At 44.4% G+C, this 21,950-nt stretch overlaps 1 protein-coding gene across 11 annotated transcripts in view; it reads left to right on the forward strand.

The window, feature by feature from the left end:
• Positions 1-34: 34 nt before the first annotated feature.
• The window catches only part of Wdr76 (WD repeat domain 76), a 34,742-nt gene continuing 12,826 nt past the window's right edge, over positions 35-21,950 (forward strand). The window contains exons 1-9 of one of the 11 annotated variants that reach the window (XM_006234874.4): positions 48-3,506; positions 3,597-3,654; positions 4,076-4,462; positions 9,508-9,600; positions 11,942-11,997; positions 17,794-17,920; positions 19,168-19,269; positions 19,368-19,411; positions 21,041-21,194. In XM_006234874.4, the coding sequence (XP_006234936.1) occupies positions 3,304-3,506; positions 3,597-3,654; positions 4,076-4,462; positions 9,508-9,600; positions 11,942-11,997; positions 17,794-17,920; positions 19,168-19,269; positions 19,368-19,411; positions 21,041-21,194 (1,224 nt within the window). In that variant the 5' untranslated portion in view covers positions 48-3,303. Of the gene's footprint in view, positions 3,507-3,596; positions 3,655-4,075; positions 4,463-9,507; positions 9,601-11,935; positions 11,998-17,496; positions 17,673-17,793; positions 17,921-19,167; positions 19,270-19,367; positions 19,412-21,040; positions 21,195-21,950 lie in introns of those variants that run through there. The other 10 variants (XM_006234876.3, XM_006234875.4, XM_006234877.4 and 7 more) reach the window with 10 other exon arrangements.

Genomic DNA, 21,950 nt, shown 5'->3' on the forward strand with positions numbered 1-21,950 from the left:
CGGCAGCGGTAGAGGAACCGGAAGTACGTAACAGGGGATTGTGGGAAATTGGAGGAACGCTAAGCGGGCCGCTTAAAGGGCCAGACTAAAATTTGCGCGTCTTCGTAGGCAACTTTCCCGCCTTCAAGCGTTCAAGATTTGGAAGATCCTTCTGGCTGACAGTTGCTTTTTTTGGGTTTTGGTAAGGTCCTGGAAGGTTCGGATTAAAGCTTTTATTTATTATGTTTTGAAGAAACCGAGCAGATTACGGAGGGTTGTTTGTGCATATTGTTGAAAACTCCGAAGTGTAGAGTTTGATCCGCATAAATTGGTCACACTTGTAATCCCAACATTTGGGAGGGTGAAACAGCATTGCCGCGTTTTGAAGGCCAACCCGGGCGACAGGATAAGACCCTGCCTCAAAAAAAAAAAAAAAAAAAAAAAGAGAAAATCCCGTAGGGACCACACACTCCTTTAATTCTAGCACTGGGAAGACTGAGGCAAGTGGATCTCTGAAATTGAAGCTAGTCGGTCTACACAGTGAAATATCCGGGAATAAAATATTATATAGGACTTTGAAGGCGCTAATAATATAATTATTAAATTATTTCCCTCGGGTCCTTGATGGGTGAAGACAGGAAATTGACAATCTTTAAGAAGTAAGAGTTTTCAATGAACGAAACAAGGACGACGCTTACCTGGGACATATCCTCTCTTTATCTTTGTATAAACACATCACTTTCAACCAGAAAACCTTAAAAGGCTAAAGTAGACAGAAATCTTCTTTTCCCGTTGTATTTTATATTGAAGCTGTGTTGTCTAGGCAGGTTGGCTTGTTTGCTTTTGCCTCTAAGTTGGTGGTTGTTCATTTATTTCCTGAGTAGTTAGGATTCTCCATAGGTGTGCCTCTTCACTGGACGTGAAACTTTATATTACGAACTCATCAGCCTAAAAAGTGATGTTGCTGAGCCGCAGGGGCAGTTCAGCTGTAGAGCGCTTGCCTGTTTTGAGGACGGCTTAGCTTGGAGTAGGGAATTCTGTGGAGAGTAAGTGTGTTGGGGAGAGAGCTGTTTTCATTTATGGCAACTCAAGATGGTGCTAGGAAAAGGCTTTTCTTAAAAAGTCCCGACTTTATGAAAGACAGCATGAGAAAATCTTATTTGGTAATGCCCGTATTCTGAGGTTTTTAGGGCCCCCCCCCCCCCCCCCCCCCGAGCTATAGAGTCATATGTATCCCAATCTAGCCTCTAACTCTCAAAGTAAGAGAAGAGAATCTGGAAGTTCTGATCCTCCTGTGTTCGATTGCTTAGAGCTGAGATTACAGGTGTGGGTCTCCATGCTTGGTTTTACGTGATGCTGGGGATAGAATCCAGGGTCTTCGTGCATTCTAGGTAGACATTCTACTGAGCTACATTCCCAATCTGTGGTTTAGCTTTTGAAGTCCTCTTCTGCCACTGCCCACAAAGGTCTGTTGTAGCCCAGACTGACTGAATTGCTCCTTGCTACCATCTCTGTTACACCAGGCCTTTATCATCACTGGCCATCTGCAGGTTTTCTCTACTTAAAAACAGGTGGACTGAGGGTCAGCACTTAGAAACCAAGTAACACGAAATGCTTACTTTTTTTTTTTTCTTTAACTGCCCTCTTTCGGTGACAGGGGTTCATATAATACAGGTTCCCCTTGAACTGCCTGTATAGCTGATGACGATGACTTTGGATTCCCGATCCACCTGCCTCCACCGCCCAAGTCTGGGGTGACAGGTGTGGACCATCATGCTTAATTGCTCCCCCTTATTACAACTTAAAAATATACAGTCGTGGTCAGGAGTGATTTTTTAGTAGTGATATTGCAAGAAAGTGGGCAGAAATAAAGGCCCACTTTGTGTTTGTGTGCACTCGGGGTGAGTGGGGTGGGTGTGACTCTGTTCTCATATGAAGATCAGAGGACAACAGTGAGAAATAGCCCTTATGTAGGCTCTGGGAGTAAAATAAAGATACTAGGCTGGGTGGCGAGCACCCTTACCTGCTGCATCATCTCCCTTGGTTTTGACAGAGTGTCTCCTGGACCTGGGACTTTGTGTTTAGGTTCGTTTGTTTAGCCACGGAGCCACAGAACTCCACTTGTCTTGCATCGCCTGTGCTGGGATTATAAGCCCAGCTTTTTAATTTGGATGCTGGGTCAAACACAGGTCAAATGCAAGCACCTTACCAACTGTGTCATTTCTTTCAAGCTCTGCCTATTGATTTTTCTGTTGTTTGTCTTCCAGTCCTTATGGGATTTATGAGGGTATGGCTCTCTTCCAGGGGTCATGCTGCAAAGCGGCGGTATTTTTTTTTTTTTAAAGCAAGATCTCGAGTGTAGTGAGCCATATTGGATTTGGGCCTGGCCGCTTTGTAACTGTATGGTCACAGTTAAGAAGTCAAGGGATTGTTGGACAGAGGCCTCTCCCATGTACTGGAAGAAAAGACCAAGTAGTAAACACCCGGTGTCTCCACTGCATGACCTCTGCTGAGCCCGGCTGATGCATGTGGAACTGACACACCTGGACCACACCTGGGTGGTGGTCAATTTACTTCTGCCTTTTGCTTCCTCAGCCTTTATCCTTGAGATTTAGGCTGGTCTTCTCGGATTTCTCCCTAATTAATTCAGGTCTCGTAGTCACGAGCCAGGGTTTCCCACTGTGCTTCCCAGTTATTTTCTACCTGGAGACTTGGGTATATAAGTGGTGAATAAAGCTACAGGAGTCTCTCACTCTTCTTTCCTCTCTCTCTCTCTCTCTCTCTCTCTCTCTCTCTCTCTCTCTCTCTCTCTCTCTCTCTCTCTCTCTCTCTCTCTCTCTCTCTTCCTCTTCCTCTCCTGGCTTGACATGATAACCTGTGTGTGTGTGCGCGTGTTTCTTTCATCCCGTAGGCTTTCGCTTTCGGTACTGTGTCGGTGCTGGCGCCGACACTCTAGGAGGCTTATTATTATAGGAGTCAATGTAAGTGTTGATTGAGATCCTGCGTCCCACATTCCGGAAGGAGAGGTAGTAGGATTATGAGGCTAGCTAGGGTGACAGAGAGATGTAGTTGTATAAAAGCAAAACAAGACACGGCCCGGAGGATGGCTCACTAGATCAGAGCGGTAGCCTTGCGAACGTGAAGCTTGAGCTCGAATTCGCAACACCCAGTAAAAGCACCTGCATTGAGGGAATGGGCACAGGCGGATCCTTGGAGCTGAAAGGTTAGCCAGTCCTACCGAAAGGTGAGCTGCAGGTTCAGACCTAGAAAATTCAGAGGGGGAACTATCGAGGATACAAAACAAAAAAGGCGCCAAAAACCTTTATGAACCAGGGAATCCACAGTTCTTTCCTGCTTGCCGCGGAGGCTCCTCCCTCGGGCCCCGCCCACATCACGCAGGGCTTCGCCCAATCCCCGCGCCTCCAGGTTCACTGGGAAGAGCTCAGCTGCTCAGTGGCTGAAAAATGTCTGGGTTCATCGCTGTGGCTGAGGAAAAGGCGGGCTCCAAACAGTGTCCCCAGGTGCAGGTGAGACCTGATTCGGCCTGGGAGGGATCTGCTAGTCACTGTCACCTGGCGCCAAGGAAAAACTGTAATTCCTGCTTTTTTTTTTTTAAGAGAAAAATTAGGTCTTTTAAGTTTTGAGGAAAATTTACTACCAACTCCAAAAATAACGGTAGGTTTGCCTTTAATCCTATCACTCTCTAGGCAGAACTCTTGAGTTAGAGGCCAACCTCAAAACAACCCTAAAATTGTAGGATGGGTCTTGGGGCCCTTTCCCCTGGCTCCCTGCCATAATTTTGCAGGAGTTACTGTCAGCTTTAAGCAATTACAGCTGACCTGAATCTAACCTTTTGTTATAATCACCTCCGTCTGCAGTTTGCCTTCAGAAAGTACGTTCATGTTAGAGAGTTAAGTATCCAGATTTTGGAGAAGGAAAAAGTTTCTTAACAGGCCATCAACTTGAATCATGTCACTATGAAATAGGAATTAGACTTATTTACACAGGTTTGTTTCATGCCTTGGTATGGAAGAACATAGGATCTGGCATTCCTAATACTTCCTAATACTTTTTTTCCCCTTTACTTCCCGAATAGGTGAATGAATATAAAGAAAATGAAAATATTGCATATACTTCTCTGAGACCGATACAGATTACAACTAGAAGGAAAGCAGCTAAGGTTTATCTCTACCCGTTTTCGCTCAGCAATCCCAAGCTAGGCCTGTTTAAGTTGTCCAAATCCCCGGTTGAGAACAAGTCTAGCAGTGAAATGGTCCAAAAAAAGACAGATCAGAAGAAAACTTGTAGAAGGGTTTTAACTTCAAAGATGAAGGCCTTATCTTCCAAGGCAGAGTCCTGCCTGCTGAAACCGGCTTTGGATTCTCATACTGAAAGTAGCGAGCTGGAACACAAGAGCATCTCGGATCCAGTGACTCCTAGTGTGGACATGGAGAGCAGCGACGAAGACAGCGCACCAGGCCCGGTAAGAGTTAGTTGTTCTAATTATCTTCTCATTTTGAAACTAGAAGTTCTGAAAGCTAAGGTGGTGAAGGATCTCCAGCAAAATCCGGTTTTACCATCTAATATAAATTTAAAAAAGTTTTGTGTCAGCATGTGCTGGCGTGTGTCCCAACGGTGGGGTGTACGCATGTATGTGCCTTGACACAAGTGTGGAGGTTATAGGAATCAAAATCCGGTTCTCAGGTGTGACAGTGAAAAGCTCTCAGGGAGAACTTTCCCTCGGGATGGAGACCCTCCAACTCCAAAGACCAGACCGAGACACCACAGGATGCAATCAGCAAGAGGATTTGGTTTATTGTCGGGATACACAGGCACAGGCACCTGCGGGCGCTTCAGTCACTCGGGGGACTGGCGCGCCCCACGGAACCAAGGATGGGCTTTTATAGGATTTTGGGGAGCAGAAGCAAGCATACAGAAGCAGATGCATGGTTACAGGGATATAATTGGTGGATTCTAATATGGCAAGGGTTCAGCCCGGGGGCAAGTTTCTTAGCTACCTTCTTGGAACATAACGACAAGGTGTGGGACCTCTCCCGGGGCTTTTTTTCATTGTCAGGTGTTCAACCGAAGTCGTCCTGTTGCCAGGCCTTCAACCAAACATATCTTGCTTGGCAGCCGCTGTGTACTCAGTGTTCTAACCTTTCCCTGAACCAGTCATCTTAAGTACAGCCTTGCAAAATGGCGTTACTGCTGCTAAGCTGGGGTCTTTCAACAGCATGTACCTTTATGTTGAAATAACTTTTATTCACCTGATATAATTGTCCTCTCAGAGACTTAGTGCCTCCATCTGCTAACCTAGGCCTAGACCTGGAAGCTTCTGCCCTCCATACGATCAGGGTGGGTGGGAACATGTGGTTGTGTTTGATTCTATGCAGTGCTGTGGATTCGAACGTTCGTTCTCATGCTTCCAAAGCAGTCCCTTTAGCCACCGAGGCATCTCTGTGGTCCTCAGACGCCTTTTATTTTAGTTGTACAAGGCTATCCTTAGAGCTAAACAGCACCGTTCAGCTTTGCCTACTTAAAAAAAGAGTCCCAGCTGGCTCTGTGAGCTCTTTAGGTAGTCACAGCCCCTCTTCAGCCACTCCCTGCCACTTGCCCTAAGGCTGAGGCTGCCTGGCAGCTGGAGTACAGGTGGAGAGCTACGGAAGAATCCACGAAGCTTGGGAAAGTCATCACATCTGCTGGGCACTTCAGGGCTTCTGGCGATAAAGACAGAGACATCTATATCGGTTAAGGATGTTGGCCTTTTGCTGGGGCAGTCTCTCATCTAGCCTCTAATTTAACCTGACTTCTGCCATTGTGGCTCTCCATGCGGTTTTCACCACCTACTTCTGAGGTCTGTCCTGCCACGGCCTCCTGCTCTGAGCCCAGGAGGTTCTTCCTGCACTGGTCCCCAGCTTTGGGAGCTGCTGGGGGAAGGTCACCTGCCTCGTGGCAGCTCACTTTCCCCAGGGCAGTTTGCCCTTCTTTTAAAGGCAGGTGAGAAGGTGACATTTACATATTCTACGAGCTTGGCTCTGCTGACTCCAAATAACAATTGAAAACGCAAGCTCTTGCACACTTGCTCTCGCACACTTGCACTCACTCATCCCCCCCTCCCCCCATAGTTTCTCTGTGTAACAGAGCCCTGGTTGTCCTGGACTTGCTTTGCTGACTGGGCTGGCCTTGAACCCCGCAAGTGCTGGAGTTAAAGGCGTGCACCACCACATCCAGCAAGGACTCAGTTTTATGTAGCTAGAAAATGCAATATTTGGTTGGGGATTTATTTAGCTCAATGGTAGAGTGCTGCGCAAGGCCCTGGGTTCGGTCCTCAGCTCTGGGAAAAAAAAAAAAAAAAAGAAAATGCAATATTCATGGGTCATCACCACAGCTGGCTAAAAGCCTTCCCTGTATGGTGTTTAACAGCGAACACCCACATTCCTATAAGCAACTCTTCACCTGTGCTCTGGACGGAAGTTCTCCAGCGTGAACTGTGGGTAGACGTTGTTTATGCTTTCCCTAGGGGAAAAATTTTAGCAACCATGGTATATAAAGAATTTCTAACTACTGTTTTTTAAAAATTGTCCTTAAAATTTGAGACAGGTCCTTATTCTGTAGCCCTTGGCCATCCTGAAATTCTTTATTTCATTTTATTACATACTAAGTTTTTTCCGTTTAGATTTATTTTGCTTTTATTTTGTTTTTGCCTGCATGTATGAATATGCACCTTGGTGTTTGTGGAGGTCAGAGGAGGGTCCTAGTGAATCATTTTACACACGGCTGTGAGCCACCACGTAGGTGCTGAGAACTGATCCCAAGGCCTAAGCAGCAAGTGCTCTTAACCAGAGAGTCATCTCTCTAGCTCCGCTTTATAATCTTCGTGTGAATGGATGTGTGTAGGGGTGGCCTGCGTGCCCTAGGAAGCTAGAGGACTTCTGATTTCCTGGAACTAGAGTTATAGACCTTTTTTCCAAGCTAGAGGACTTCTGATTTCCTGGAACTAGAGTTATAGACCTTTTTTCCTTTAAGATGGAATCTTAGTCTGTAGCCCTGAATGCCCTCCTGGAGCTTTCTGTGTAGACCAGGCTAACCTGAAACTGAGCTCTGCCTGCCCCTGCCTTCTGAGTGCTGCGCATAAAGATATGAGCCACCATGCTTGGGCTATCTTGTCTGTTTTTGGTTTTTTTTAAGGATTTTCTTTCTGACTTTAGATTTTGCGTGTGGGTGGGTGGTATGTGCTGCTTGTGTGCGGGTACTGGATTATCAGCTGCCTGAATTAAAACCTGAATTCTGGCCTTCGAGAAAAGCAGTAAGTAACTCTTAATTGTTAAGCTAGCTCTTCAGCCCTCAGATTTTATTACTTATTTGGTGTGTGCTGTCAGAAATTGAACACATGGTCTTTACAGTGGGAGGCTAGTGTTATCCCGCACCGCCAGTCTCTGAGTGTCTTACTATATACTTAGGTCACAGTATAGGCATAATATATGTGTAAGAAGAATTATATGTAAGGTTTATGCTGTCCATGGTTTCAGGCAGCCATTTAGGAGTCTTAGAATGTGTGTCCCTTGGGGATGGGGGACTATCTTGTGTTTTGTTCTGTATATGAAATTCCAGAGCTGTGAGGTTTTCTTTTTTACATGTTCTCAGAAAAGCACACAGCTTAAACCTTATGAATTGTTTATTTCTGAAGGTTCCAGTGGATGTTTTGGATCCTGGTCGATTATAACTTAAACTGTGGGCTCAAGGATCGTGCTTGTTGACACTCCTGAGAAACAATTTTAAAAAAAATTATTCTTAACATTTATTGATTGATTTGATTGATTGTTCGTGTAGTTGGACATCAAAGGACAACTTTTGAGAGTTGGTTCTTTCCTGCTCACCTTGTGGATTTTGGAGATCAAATTCAGGTCACCAGGCTAGTGAGCCACAGTGTTAAAGGCAATGGTTACAAAGCTGGGCGTGTGCTGAGAGGAGCGCTATAGGTTTGTGATCAGCCTGGACTTAGTGAGCTCCAGGCCAGCCTGAGTAACAAGACCCTGACTCCTTGGGGGAATGAAAGTGGATGGTGGAGGGAGTAGGCATCAAGCAGAGTTGGTAGTGCCCCCTAACCTGCAGAGGCTCCTGGTTCATTACCAGCACCCATCGGCAGCTGTGGTAGTGAATACATCTGTAATGGTGCTAGCACTTGGGAGACAGGTGGATACAAAGTTAAAGGGTCATTCTTGGCCACATACCAGTTCAAGCCCAGCCTGGGATACCTGAAACCCTGTTTTGGTTAAGCTGCTCTTCCAGAGGTCCTAGGTTCAATTCTCAGTACCTAAGTGGTAGTTCACACCTGTCTGCAGTTCTAAGACTTCTGACACCCTCCCACATATATACATGCAGGCAGAACACCAATGAACTAAAATAAGAATAAATTATATATTAAAAAAAGAAACCCTGCCTCAATAAATGTTTCACAAATGCAAACCTTCCACTTTCCCTTGGAGAAGATTATTTCTTTTTGGCCAAAGTAATAATGCACATGTGTTAGGTAAGATAACCCTACATGAGTATGTGTTACAAAAAAAAGGCACCCAGTACTTTGCTGCTTATAATTCCCTCTCCCGTGGTGTCTTTTTTTTTTTTTTTTTTTTTTTAAGATTTTATTTTTACTTCATGTATGTGAGTACACTGTAGCTGTCTTCAGACACCAGAAGAGGGCATCAGATCCCATTACAGATGGTTGTGAGCCACCATGTGGTTGCTGGGAATTGAACTCAGGACCTCTGGAAGAGCAGTCAGTGCTCTTAACCACTGAGCTATCTCTCCAGCCCCCTCTCCCGTGGTTTTTAAAGTGTGGCCCAGTGAAATGGTTCAGTAGGTAAAGGTGCCATATTGCTAAGGCTGGTGGCTCGAGTTTAATCTCTAGGACACCTGGTGAGAGAGCCAGTTCTTCAAAGCTGTCCTCTGACCTTCAGATTCAGATGTGTATGCACACACAATAAATATAAAGATGTGAGATTTAAAGATCGTGCCCCAGGAATCCTGCCTTTGTCATCCCAGTGCTGGGATTTGCAGGTGTGAACCATCCACACATGTGTTCATTGATTGCTTGTGTTTAATGGAAGATTATTATTAATATTAATATTATTATTCTAAATAACTCTTGGCTGCTAGGAAATAGCTAGCTATAATGCATGGCATTTGGCTCCCAATATATTTTTTTTTCTTGAAACACAGAACCCTGGATGTCCTAGAACTCACAATGTAGACCAGATTCAGAGATATGTCCACTTCTGCCTCTCAAGTGCAGGGACCACTTGGTGTATGGCACCATGTCAGGCAGATTACTTCCTTTTTAAGTGGAAAACCACGCAGTTCAGATTCTCTTGTTATCCAGTCCAGCAAAGGCCGGGCTGTTTGAGATAATAAGAAGTTAGAGTCTGTGTGCAGGTTGAAAGGAAGTATCTGGGTAGAGACTGAACCTGGTTCTTCCTAGTAATGAGTGAAGTGACAGATTTTTTGGGGTGTGTGTGTATTTTCTAGGATGATTTTTCAGGATTGTCACCTTATGAGAGGAAGAGAATGAAGAACATCAGAGAAAACGCAAACTTTTTTGCTTCCCTTCAGTTAGCTGAGGTATGTATGAAGTTTGTAATCAAAGCTAAGGTAATAAAATGATAATTAAATGATAATCTTCCACAGTGTCATATGAGGGTGTCGGCGCCTGCACCGACAACAGTACCAAGAATCGGGCGAAAGCCTGTGGTATGAAAGAAACACACACACACACAGGTTATTCGTGTCAAGCCAGAAGAGGAAGAGAGCCTCTGGTTTCTTTATTTTTTATTTATTTATTTATTTTTTTTGGTTCTTTTTTTTCGGAGCTGGGGACCGAACCCAGGGCCTTGCGCTTCCTAGGTAAGCGCTCTACCACTGAGCTAAATCCCCAACCCCTCTGGTTTCTTTATTGACCAAACTATATATCCAAAGTACAGCACTTAGCAGGTATCTGCCAAGCACAGTGGGGAACCCTGGCTGAGACAAAGGACCGACTATGTGGCCTGAATAAACTAGGGAAATAACCAGGAAGGCCAGCCTAATTCTGACTCAGGTGAGAAGTATCGGCCTGACTGCCAGTTGGGAACAAAAGGCTTCCACAGGCAAGGGCAGGGCTCAGCAGGGGTCAAACCTTGCTGGAGACCCCGAAGGGTCTTGTTCCAGCTGAAAACATTCCATGAACGCAAACTTCTTGTGCCGTAAATTACAGGGAGAGGCTTTTGATCCTACAATCTAAGACTAAGGCCAAACAGTGACAAGGCAACCAGGCCCAGATCCAATACGGCTCCCACGTGAGGGAAGGCAGCACTCAAGTGGTGTGTGACCTAAGGTGGCTTGTGGTCACTGTCCTCCTCGTCCTTTGGAACTCACTGCAGGGACCAGGCTGGGTTTGAACTTACAGTGGCCTGTCTGTCTCCGCCTCCCACCATGCTGGGTTAAAGCCTGCGCCATGGCGCTCAGCTGCTCGGGTTTTCTTTGTAGGCCCTGCTTTAGACACTGGTGAGCCTGCTGGTGGGTGTTCCATGCTGTCCTTCCTCCCTGAGCTTAAGTGGAGGCTGGACAATAGTATTTCAAGGTCATCCTTGAGCTACAGAGTAAGTTTGAGGCCAGCCTGGGTTACATGAAACCCTATCTCAAAAATCAAGAACAGCAAAGGGAGATTACAAACCACTTCAGAACGTTCATTAGCCAATGGGTTCCCGGTGGGATTCGATATTTGCTTATTGGAAAGAAGGTTGTGTAGGATGAATCTAAGGAATCTTGTTCTGATTTATGCACTTTTGTCTTTGGCTGTGCTGGATCACATGCCTGCCGGGGCCTTGTATGTGCTAGGTGAGCTCCTCTTGTAAACAATGTTTCCACGCAGCCTGATCCATGTTTTTAATTACCGTGTTTAATTGAATCTTTTTCTTTTTTTTCTTTTTTGGTGTGTGTACATTTGGAGGCCAAAGGTCAATCATAGATAAGGTCAATCTCAGGTGTTTTCCTCAGGAGTCATCCAGTTAGGTTTATTTTGGTTTTTGAGATGGGGTTTCTCTGTGTAGCCCTGGCTGCCCTGGAATTTGCTCTGTAGACCAGATTGGCCCTCACCTCAGAGATCAGCCTGCCTCTGCCTCCTGAGTGCTAGGATTAAAGGCTCACGTCACCATGTCTGACTCTTACATTTATTTTTCTTTTTTTTTTTTTTTTTTGGTTCTTTTTTTCGGAGCTGGGGACCGAACCCAGGGTCTTGTGCTTCCTAGGCAAGCGCTCTACCACTGAGCTAAATCCCCAACCCCACATTTATTTTTCTGACTACATTTATTTTTGAGAAAGACAAATGCATGGTCTGGCACATGTGTGGAGGTCAAAGGTCAACTTTGGTCCTGCCCCATGTGGGTCCTGGAGCTTGAATCCAGGTAGTCAGGCTGGGCAGCAATTGTTTTCATAGATGAAGCCATCTCATAAGCTGTTTTGTTTTTGAGACAGCCTAGGTAGCCAGGCTGGCCTTGAACTTCCTCAGTTGTCTTCAGCCTCCTAAGTGTTGGGATTGTAGGTAAGTGTGAGCCACCTCACTTCACTTAACGAGGTTTTTCAATTTCTTTTTTGTAGTGTTGTGAGTACAGGCACTCCTATGCACGCTAGGCAGGCGCTGTGCTACGGAGCCACACTACTAGCCCCGTGGTAGTCTGTGTATTTAATCCTGCAAACTAGAAAGCAGCTTGACTCTGGTTCCAGACTGCCAGGGCGTTAGATGGCAGTGTATACTTGCTTTTATTATTGATGATGTATTTATCTACTAGGAATAAGTATCACATCTTAAAACTATATTTCCTAGATATACCTAGATAGAGTAGCAGATACTTTATAATTTAATCCATGAACAGTGTAGCTACATGGTAGCATGTTTATGTGTGCGTGTATTTTGTGTGCTTTTCAGTCAGCTGCAAGGCTCCGTGGAATGATAAAGAAGAACCAGCCACCTGAATCAAAGAGGTAAAACAAAAAGGCTCATATCGGATAGAGGTGAAATTTTGCTGAGGGTTTTAAGTTTGAGACAGGCCTCTAGCCTCAAGCTTCTTATCTTCTTCTCAAGTGTTAGGATTCTGGGTGTATGCCACCATGCCTAGTTGCACATTTTATTGTTATCGAAGATGGTGATTTCTTCTGAAGTCATTGAGTCTGAGGCACTTAGTGTTTGTAGAGAGAGGCAGAGGCATCAGGTTGATAGCTGGGAGTTGTATTTGTGTAATAAAGAAAGAGAACAGAGCCTTTGAAAGTGAACAATTCGTGGGCTGGAACAATGGTTCAGTGGTTAACAGCTCTTCCAGGGGACCTAGGTTGGGTTCCTTGCACCCTCCTGGCAGCTTAAACTTCGTTCCAGGGGATTTGGTCACCTCTTCTGACCTCTGGGGACTTCTGCACAATGTAATGATTATAAACTCAAATATACTTTAAAAATAATAAATAAACTCTTAAATTTCTTTTTCTCAAGGTATGGCTTCTCTGGCTGTCCTGGAACTTGCTCTTAGAGCAAAGCCAGGTTTATATTTGTAAAAGAATTTTTTCTTTTTTGAGACAGGGTTTGTCTTGTGTAGACCTGTCTGTCCTGGAACTCAAGGCAAGCCTCAAACTCAGAGAGATCCTCCTGCCTCTGCCTCCTGAGGACTGGGATTAAAGGTGTGTGCCCCCAGCCCTCCCTCACTTTTTTTGGCATCTCCTGCTGCAGCTTAGGTTGGCTTGAAACGCATGCACAGGCTGCCCTGACCTTGTGAACCAGGAAGTGATGCTCATCATCTTCATGTTTTTCCCTTAGATTTTTTTTTTTTTTAAATTTCAGTCCATATTTTTTTGTGTTTATGGGTGTATGCTACAACAACTTGTGGGAATTGATTTTCCTTCCACCACATGGGTCCCAGCCTTGGCTACAGGTTACTCTGCTGGCCCAGATTTATTCATTCATTCTTTCCCCCTCGTGGGGTGCGTAATGTGTGCAGCGTGTATGTGGTGTATACAGGTGAGCGTGTGGCTATGCTTGTGTGCACGCATGCATCCCTGGGACATTAGAAGCCTTATTCTCTACCTTATTGTCATGAGACTGTCTCACTGAACCAGAAGCTCTCTTTTGAGCTAGGCTAGTCAGCTTGCTCTTGGCATCTTCCTGTTTCCACCTTCTAGTTCTGCCCTTAAAGGTTTACATGTCTACATCGAGCTTTTTTTTTTTTTTTTTTTGGTTCTTTTTTTCGGAGCTGGGGACCGAACCCAGGGCCTTGCGCTTCCTAGGTAAGCGCTCTACCACTGAGCTAAATCCCCAGCCCCTACATCGAGCTTTTTAAACACTGCTTGTTTGTTTTCTGAGATGGAGTCCATCATGTAGTCTAGGTTAGCCCGGATCTCAGGATGCAGCTCAGACTGGCCTCAGATTTGTGGTTCTCTTGGCTCTGTGTTGTTAGTGCTGGAACTGCAGCACCTGCTGCCTTGGTTTATTCTACCGTTAATGGTCAGGTTTTCGTCATTATACCAGTAAAGACGTGGAGGTGTAAACTGAGGTAAAAACCCGCTAGCTCATCGAGATAACTTTATTTTCTTAGCTATACGCAAAATATCTATTTATAAGAGCAATCCTGTCTGTGTCAGATTTAGAGGGCTCCTTAGCTCTCTTTCCTAGAAGACTTTTCTGGGTGTCCTGCCCACTGCTTCTCTGTTGTTCCTGCAAGCCCAAAGGGACAATCCTGTCTCTTACCAGAGCTCCTTCCATAAGAGAAAAGGGGAGGCAGGGAGAGGGAACAAGGGAGAGGGAGAGGAAGAGAGAGGAGTAGTGAGGGGGGGGAGAGAGAGAGAGAGGAAGAGAAGAGAGGAGAGGAGAGATCAAAGGTTCAATTGCTTATAAAATAAATCTCATGCCCCTCCCACACACTCTTGGCAGACTGAACCACATCACCATCATGGTGGGGGTGCTCTCAAGTCAGTAGGAGTAAAGTCACCTTTAGGGTGGGATAGTTCAAGCCCACCCAGCTGACTTTGCCTCAGGTCATAGACCTTTCCCAAGCAATTTCCCTTAATAGGCAGGAACTTAGCATTCTTTGCATTCTTGTCTCTGGAGGCTTTTTTAGACCTGAATGCTTCTCTCCTGGATGTACCTAACTGCATCGGACAAGCTCACTATCTCTCTAGGCTTTTATGTTTTGCTAACAGTTAGGTTTTTCTACGTACAGTAAACAAATACCCTGTAACAATTCCTTCGTGGGAGGTTGCTGGGGGGTTGGAACCCAACTGAGCTGCACTCCAGCGGTTGTTCTGAACATTCTGAAGTCTGAGCAATTCAGGATGAGTGGGGGTCTCCGGAAATAGATTTTATGCAGGTTGTATGAGCAGCATGTAAATTACTACCTATGCTAGTGCCTTTCTTTTTTCTTTTCTTTTTTTTTCTTTTTCTTTTTCTTTTTTCTTTTTTTCCCGGAGCTGGGGACTGAACCCAGGGCCTTGCGCAAGCGCTGTACCACTGAGCTAAATCCTCAAGCCCCCCCCCCCCTTTTTTTTAAGACTTTATTACAGATGGTTGTGAGCTACCATGTGGTTGCTGGGAATTGAACTCAGGACCTCTGGAAGAGCAGTCAGTGCTCTTAACCACTGAGCCATCTCTCCAGAGGGCCCCCCCCCCTTTTTGTTGCAAAGTTTGAGAACAAGACTTTATTGAAAGTTAAAGGTTTGGGGGCTGAGGGTCTGAGATGGCTCACTGGTTAAGAGCAGCACAGGTTGGCTCTTGTATGGTTCAATTCATAGCACCCACATGGCAGGTTCCAGGGGAACTTCATCTGGACTCCGAAGGCACTGATTGATACATGCAGGAAAAACATGAGGTCAACTCTGCTTAAACCAGCTGTACCCACCTAATGATAGGGAAACCTGGATATGTCTAAAGATAAACCAGAAATCCCATCTATTAATCCATCTTACCCTACCCAGGCATGGTGCCCAATTGGGGACTAAGTTGAATGAGCCCTTATTAGTTAGTGCATGTATGTACAAGCCCACTATATTTGTACACCTGTAAGCTCAGCTTCTGGGAGATCCACACCTCCCTCATACACAGCTGGGATTCATTACCCCCAATCTAATTACAGTAAGGCTCAGGTCTATTACAGTAATTTTAAAGGTACAGGGATCTGTGAGTAGTGCCCACAGGAGAGTGCCTTTCTTTAAAACATTGCTGGTGATCAAATCCAGAACTTCATGTATTGTAGGCAAGTGCTCTACCACTGAGCTACAGTTCCAACCCTATATATTAGTTTTTGGAAGTTATTTTAGAGGCATCTTGAAATTTTCTCAGCTTTCTCTCTCCCCTCTTTTATTCTTTTATTTGTTTTACCACATGTTTTTAGTGATTCACTCTGTTTGTGTGTGTGTGTGTGTGTGTGTATGTGTGTATGTGTGTGTGTGTGTGATGGCCAGGGGCCAGAGGCTTTCTCCCTGAGATACCCTGTAATATTTCATCTTTTATAGTTGCATATTATTTTATTAGATATTTTTTAAAGATTCTTTTTTTAAAAGATGTATTTGTTAGTGTATACTATAGCTGTCATCAAACACACCAGAAGTGGGCATCAGATCCCATTACAGATGGTTGTGAGCCACCATGTGGTTCCTGGGATTTGATTGAATGCAGGACCTCTGGGAAGAGCAGTCAGTGCTCTTAACCACTGAGCCATCTCTCCGGCCCCTTTTTCTTGTTTTTTTTTTTTTTTTTTTTTTGTTCTCTTTTTCAGAGCTGGGGACCGAACCCAGGGCCTTGCGCTTCCTAGGCAAGCGCTCTACCACTGAGCTAAATCCCCAACCCCTCCCTTTTTCTTGTTTTAAGTACGAAGTTTTTAGGTTTATTACTGTCTTAGGGTTCTCTAGAGTCACAGAACTTATGGGTAGTCTCTATATAGTAATAAGAGAATTGGTTGATGACCTATGGTCTGTAGTCCAACTCCCCAACAATGATCATCAGCAGCTGTGAATAGAAGTCCAAGGATCTAGCAGTGGCTCAGTCCCACAAGGCAGGCAGGTAAAAAAGAGATACTGTTCCTTCTTCCAGCGTTCTTGTGTAAGTCTCCAGCAGAAGGCATGTCCGAGATTAAAGGTGTGTACCTCCACGCCAAGTCCCAGGTGACCTTGAACTCAGATCTCTTTGCCTTAAGCTCCCGGGATTCATAGCCACTTTGCCTCAAGGTCTCCATCCCAAGATCCAGGTCAGAAACTTGTATCTCCCAGCCTCAAGATCAGGATCAAAAGTGAGCCTTCCAACTCTGGATTATAGTTCACTCCAGATACAGTCAGGTTGACAACCAGGAATGGCCCCTACAGTTACTTTGTGTGTTGAATGTTTTGTCTGTGTGCTTCAGGCATGCTTGGTGCCTGAGAAGATCAGGAGAGGGTTGGGTCCCCTGGGCTGGAGTTAGGGATGTTGCGAGCCAGGCCTCCTGCATGAGCATGTACTCTTGACCACGGAACGTTTCTCTTGCCTAGCTTTTTTGTTTTGTTTTATTTTTTCCTCGAGAAAGGGTCTCCCACAGCTGGGTGGAGGTGGAACAGGCCTTTAATCCCAGGTAGCACTCAGGGAAACAGAGGCAGGCAGGTCTCTGTGAGTTTGAGACCAGCCTGGTGTACAGAGTGAGTTCCAAGCCAGGCTTATTATACAGAGAAACCCTATCTCAGAAGGAAAAAGGGGTGGGGCCTACAATGGATCTCAGGGTGTTTGGGAACTCACTATGTCGCTCATGCTCTGGTTTCTAACTAATGGAAATCCTCCTGTTTTATCTCTCCATCACTGGGTTATAAGTGTGAGCCAATATGCATAGCATTGTTTGTTTGAGATAAGGTGTCTCTGTATGACCTTGGCTGTCTATAACTCCCTGTGTAGACCAGGCTGGCCTGGAAGTCACAGAGACCTGCCTGCCTCTGCCTTCCGAGTGCTGGCTGGGATTAAAGGCGTACATGCACCGCCACTGCCTGGCATCTGGCATTATTCTAATACACACACACACACACTCTTTGTTTAATGGCTCTCACCTCATTGGGTCAAGCTTTTTAGTTTAGGTTATTTTGAGACATTAAAATCAGTGCTGCTCAAGAGACAGATCAGTGATTAAGTAAATAAGTAATTAAGCACTTGACACTCCTACAGAATACTCAGGTTCGATTCTCTGCAGTTACACTGGGGGAACTACTAGGCTAACTACTGCCTGTAATTCCAGTTCTAGGATATCTAACACCGTCTTCTGACCTCTGTGGGCACTGTATGTATGTAGTTCACATACATATCACACCACCCACACATGCACACACACATGCACACGCACGTACACACACCCCAATGCAGCTTTGTATATTTATATATAAAATGTGTGGTTATACCTGTAGTACACATTTTTAGATGTCCATGCCTTTAAATGACTAAATGAGGACTGGAGAGATGGCTAAGGAGTCAAGAGCACACATTGTTCCTCTCAGGTGTCCTGGACTTGGTTCCCAGTGCCCACAGCAGTGACTCCCTAGCACCTGTAGCTCCACTTCCAGATGACTGGATGCCTCTGGCCCCCTTGGGCACCACCAGGCACGCGCACGGTACGCATCACCTTCCACAGGCACGCGCACGGTACGCATCACCTTCCACAGGCACGCGCACGGTACGCATCACAGGCACACACAATATAGACATAAAAATACATTTGAAAGAAATTTTAAAAGTTATTAAATGCATTTTACTCTTCAGTGAGACAATCATGACTGTTTCCTCCACTTCTTTAGAAAGAGGCCTAAGAAGAAAGAAAATGAAGTCGGATGTCGAAGGTCCATGCGGTTGTTGAAAGTAGACCCTTTGGGAGTTTCATTGCCAGCATCTCTAACACAGCCAACGCTCGTAGAAGAAGAGACTGTAAGAAGAAATAAAACAAAGTGCATTTAGCTTAATCACATTCTGAAGAGTGATGTGAAGCGTTTGAAATTACACTAGTGGATGTTTGTTTTGTTTCAACTTTATTGACTTAATACTTGGATATCGTATGGCCTAATAAGGCTTTAGAGTTGTTAATTCTGGGTAATAGTCTGGTTTTTCTGCAGGAATTACAGAGTTTTGGGCAAATCACTCGCTCTTCAGTTTTCACACTTAAAAAAAATGGTACGGTGGGTCACATGTGTAATCCTAGCGTTTGGGAGGCTAATGGAGGAAGATTGTCACAAGTTCGAGGAGGGCTGAGTTTCATAGTTCTAGGCTATCCTGAGTAGACAGTAAGAACCTTCCTAGAATAAAAAGAAAAGGGGGTATCAAAATGTTATAAAAGAGGAAATTAACCCATAAAGTTCTTCATATGAAGGGTTTAGTGAGAAATTAATAAGTTATAGCATAAATACCAAGTAATATATGATCAAGCCGGTAAGGGTTGGGCTGAGGAACTGGCTGGGTGGATAAAATGTGTAAATGTGAGTACTCAGAACCCACAGAAAGCTGGGTGTGGCACCGTGCATTTAATTCCACAGTGAGGTGGGCAGCAAACAATAGAGAGACTCTGTTTCAAACCTAGATAGACGGTAGGACCCACGACCCCAGAGGCTGTCTGTTTCTACATGCGTGATGTTTCTGTGCATCCACATTCACATGAACACACACGCACATACATCACACATTCATAAAATGAAAGAAGAGGATCCCTTGACATAGATTTTCTTTAAAAACTGGAACCCTTCCTGTCCAAACACTTCAGGGTGACCTTGAGCTTCTGACCCCACTTCCACCTTCCCAGGGCTGGGATTGGAGGTGAAACCCACAGTAGCAGGTTTGTGTCAGGCCTACTAGGCAAGCAAGCATTCTGCCACATGAGATTCATCTAAGGCCTCCTTGGCATGAATTTCGAAAGATTTTTTTTCTAGGGTATCATTGTGTGTCTGAGACTGGCCTGAACAGGATCCCCACTTCAGCCTCCTGAGTGCTGGGATTACAGCCTCCTGAGTGCTGGGATTACTGAGTGCCACAATGCACTATTTGGCACTCAACCATTTTGAATGCCCATGGTGTGCCACAGTTTTTGGTGGTGAAAGGAAAGTAGTGAAAATGAGGACTGAATCCCTAGACCGTCTCAGTTTATATTCTAGGACCAAAAACGTTTTGCCTTTTCTTTTTGATAGCCTATGATACCTCCTGGACCCTTAGAAATGATTCCTGAAAACCAAGATGACTGCAGCGAACTGTTCAAAGCCTCTCTGAAGACATGGGCAGAGATGAGTCAGGTATCACTTGGGATGGCTTACAACTTTTAGAGTCATCTACTGAGGAAATTTCATGTATGTATATTAACTTAGCCCTTGGCGCTCTTCTAACGTTGTAGACAAGTAATGAGAAGACCAAGAAGGGGCTATCTAGTATTAAAAGGTAAGTTAAAATGCCTGGACTTGTTACTTTTGACCTCTGTTTTATACTTTCTGAGATGCTTGCAGTATAAAAACTATAATGAATACTACTGTAGGGTACTATTATAGGAAACCTTGAAAGAAGTGAAAAAAAAACTCCTGCTGTTTCTATGCTAACAGTGGTTTGCTTGCTTTCTTTGTAGTGTGAGGGATTGAGCTAAAGCCTTGAGTGCACTAGGCAAGTGTTCTACCACTGAATGTCTCCAGCCCTATTTTATATATATTTTATTTATTTACTTTTTTTTTTTTTTTTTGAGACAGTCTCGTTGTGTATTCTGACTGGCCTTGAACTCACAGAGCTCTATCTGCTGAGATTAAATGTATTTGTCACTACACCTGGCTGTGTATATTTAAAATAACCGTGTGTATGAATGTTTTGCCCACATTTACCTGAGGAGACATTGTATGTGCCTGGTGCTTGCAGAGGCCGGAAGAAGACATTGAATCCCTTAAAACTGATTGTAACCTGCCTTGTGGGTGCTACTAAGTGAACCTGGGTTCTCCGGAAGAGTAGCAACTGCCCTTCACCTCTAAGCCATCTCTCCCCACACTGCACTCTATTTTATATGTTTGAGGTGAAGTACACGAAGTTGTCCAGGCCAGATTGAACTGTCCATCATACCCCACCTTTTCTGTCCTCTTACACAGTTCAGGATTTCTTGCTTAGGGAGTAGTTCAAACCATAGTGGGTGGATCTTCCCTCCTCAGTCAAGATAATTCTCCACAGATATGCCCTAGGCCAGGAGGATCTTAGATGACCTTCTTCCCAAGTGATTCTAAACTGTCAGTTCAAAATCAATACTAAAACATGCACGCGGTCAGGCCTTGGCCTTGCAAGCCTCACTTCTGAAGGTGCTGAGGTTATAGCTCTCAGTGATAGGCCTGGCCTGACACTGTGTGGACGCTTTAGGAAGGCAGCACTTATCTCAGCCCTAACGTTGAGATATCTAATGTTTTGCATACGGTATATACTCAGTGCTGAATAAATGAATTCACAGTTTATTAAGTACATTCTATATGTTCTGTGTAGGTTCTAATGTATATAGTTTCACACTGTGCCTTTTCTCATGGGTGTTTGTACATTTACTAGAGCACACTTTCTTCTACCCATTTGGTGTTTGGAGTTAGTTTCTGCTTGCTTTGTGTGTGCATGCGTAAGTGCATATATAATAATAGACTACTTGTTGGACTTCCAGGCATGGGACTAATGAGCCCAACACTGGGGCCATCCTTATGGCTTTTATTAAACACTATCGAATCATTTCCCTGAAATCTTCTGAAACTCTTCCATGGACTCGTAGTCCATGATGCTAGCAGTACAAGTGTAGAGTGCGCGTACGCTCTGGCTGCCTCTGCCAAGCTGTGTCTCCAGGCCAAGCACGTTGGATTTAACCGTAGCCTCCTAAGGTTTGATGTCCTCATTAAAATTATCAAAGTTAATTTTATAATTGGAAAATAATCCAATTGATTAATTTGCTTTCTTTTGTCATCTGGGAGTTTGATATTTGCCAGTATTTACTGATTGTATATTTTCTTTTTTTTGAGTTATTTTTTGGAGGTTGTTTTTGTTTTAACTTACCGGTTTTCGTAGCTACAAAGCCAGTTTAAGTGGTATGGTCGTCAGCGAAGCCACTATTCGTAAGGTGACCAAAGGAGCGATCTCCTCTGTGGCTATCCATCCATCGGGAGTGAGGACCTTGGTAGCAGCTGGGTCCAAGTCTGGACAAGTTGGACTCTGGGATTTGGTAAGTTGGGGTACTACCTTTTGGACGTTATCTAAAGTCTGCCTGACGGAAATGTGTGAAAGACATAGCCTAGAACATTTATTTATAGATGTTTCTTGAGATTTGTAGTTTTGTGCTTTATGATTTTAGATTTTAGAAATCTGGTAGAATTTAAAATTGTTTTATATAACTTTAGCTCTTTTAGCTTGAATATCTTTAGCCATCTGGACATAAATTATCTGGCAGGAGACATTAAGTGTCTATGTGAAAACCACATGAAAAGTCTGAGTTTTTAAGTTATGTTCAAAATAGGGTCCAATGGGATCTGAATGTTAAGTCGTCCTCCATATTCATGGTGAGGTTTTCAAAGTTTTTTAAAGTTTATTTATTTATTTTATTTTATTTTTTTGAGACACTTTTATAGACCAGGCAGGCTTTGAAATCACAGAGCTCTACCTGCCTCTGCTTCCCAAGTGTTGGGATTAAAGGTGTGAGCCATGCCCAGCTAAAAGATTTTTTAACATATATTTTGCTTTTTAATAAAAGAAATATATATATGTACATATATATATATTTTTTTTTTCCTTGCATGTATGTCTGTGTACTGTATCCTATACCTAGTGCCCACAGAGGCCAGAAGAGGGTGTTGGATCTCCTGGAACAAGTGTCAGACAGTTGTGAAATGACATGTGGGTGCTGGGAATTGACCTGAACACCCTGGAAGAGCTCTTGTTCCCGAGTCATCTCTCTAGCCTGTCTTATGTGCATGCGTGCAGT

This window comes from Rattus norvegicus, chromosome 3 (assembly GCF_036323735.1).
Source record: "Rattus norvegicus strain BN/NHsdMcwi chromosome 3, GRCr8, whole genome shotgun sequence".
In the NCBI taxonomy this organism is placed as follows: Eukaryota; Metazoa; Chordata; class Mammalia; order Rodentia; family Muridae; genus Rattus; species Rattus norvegicus.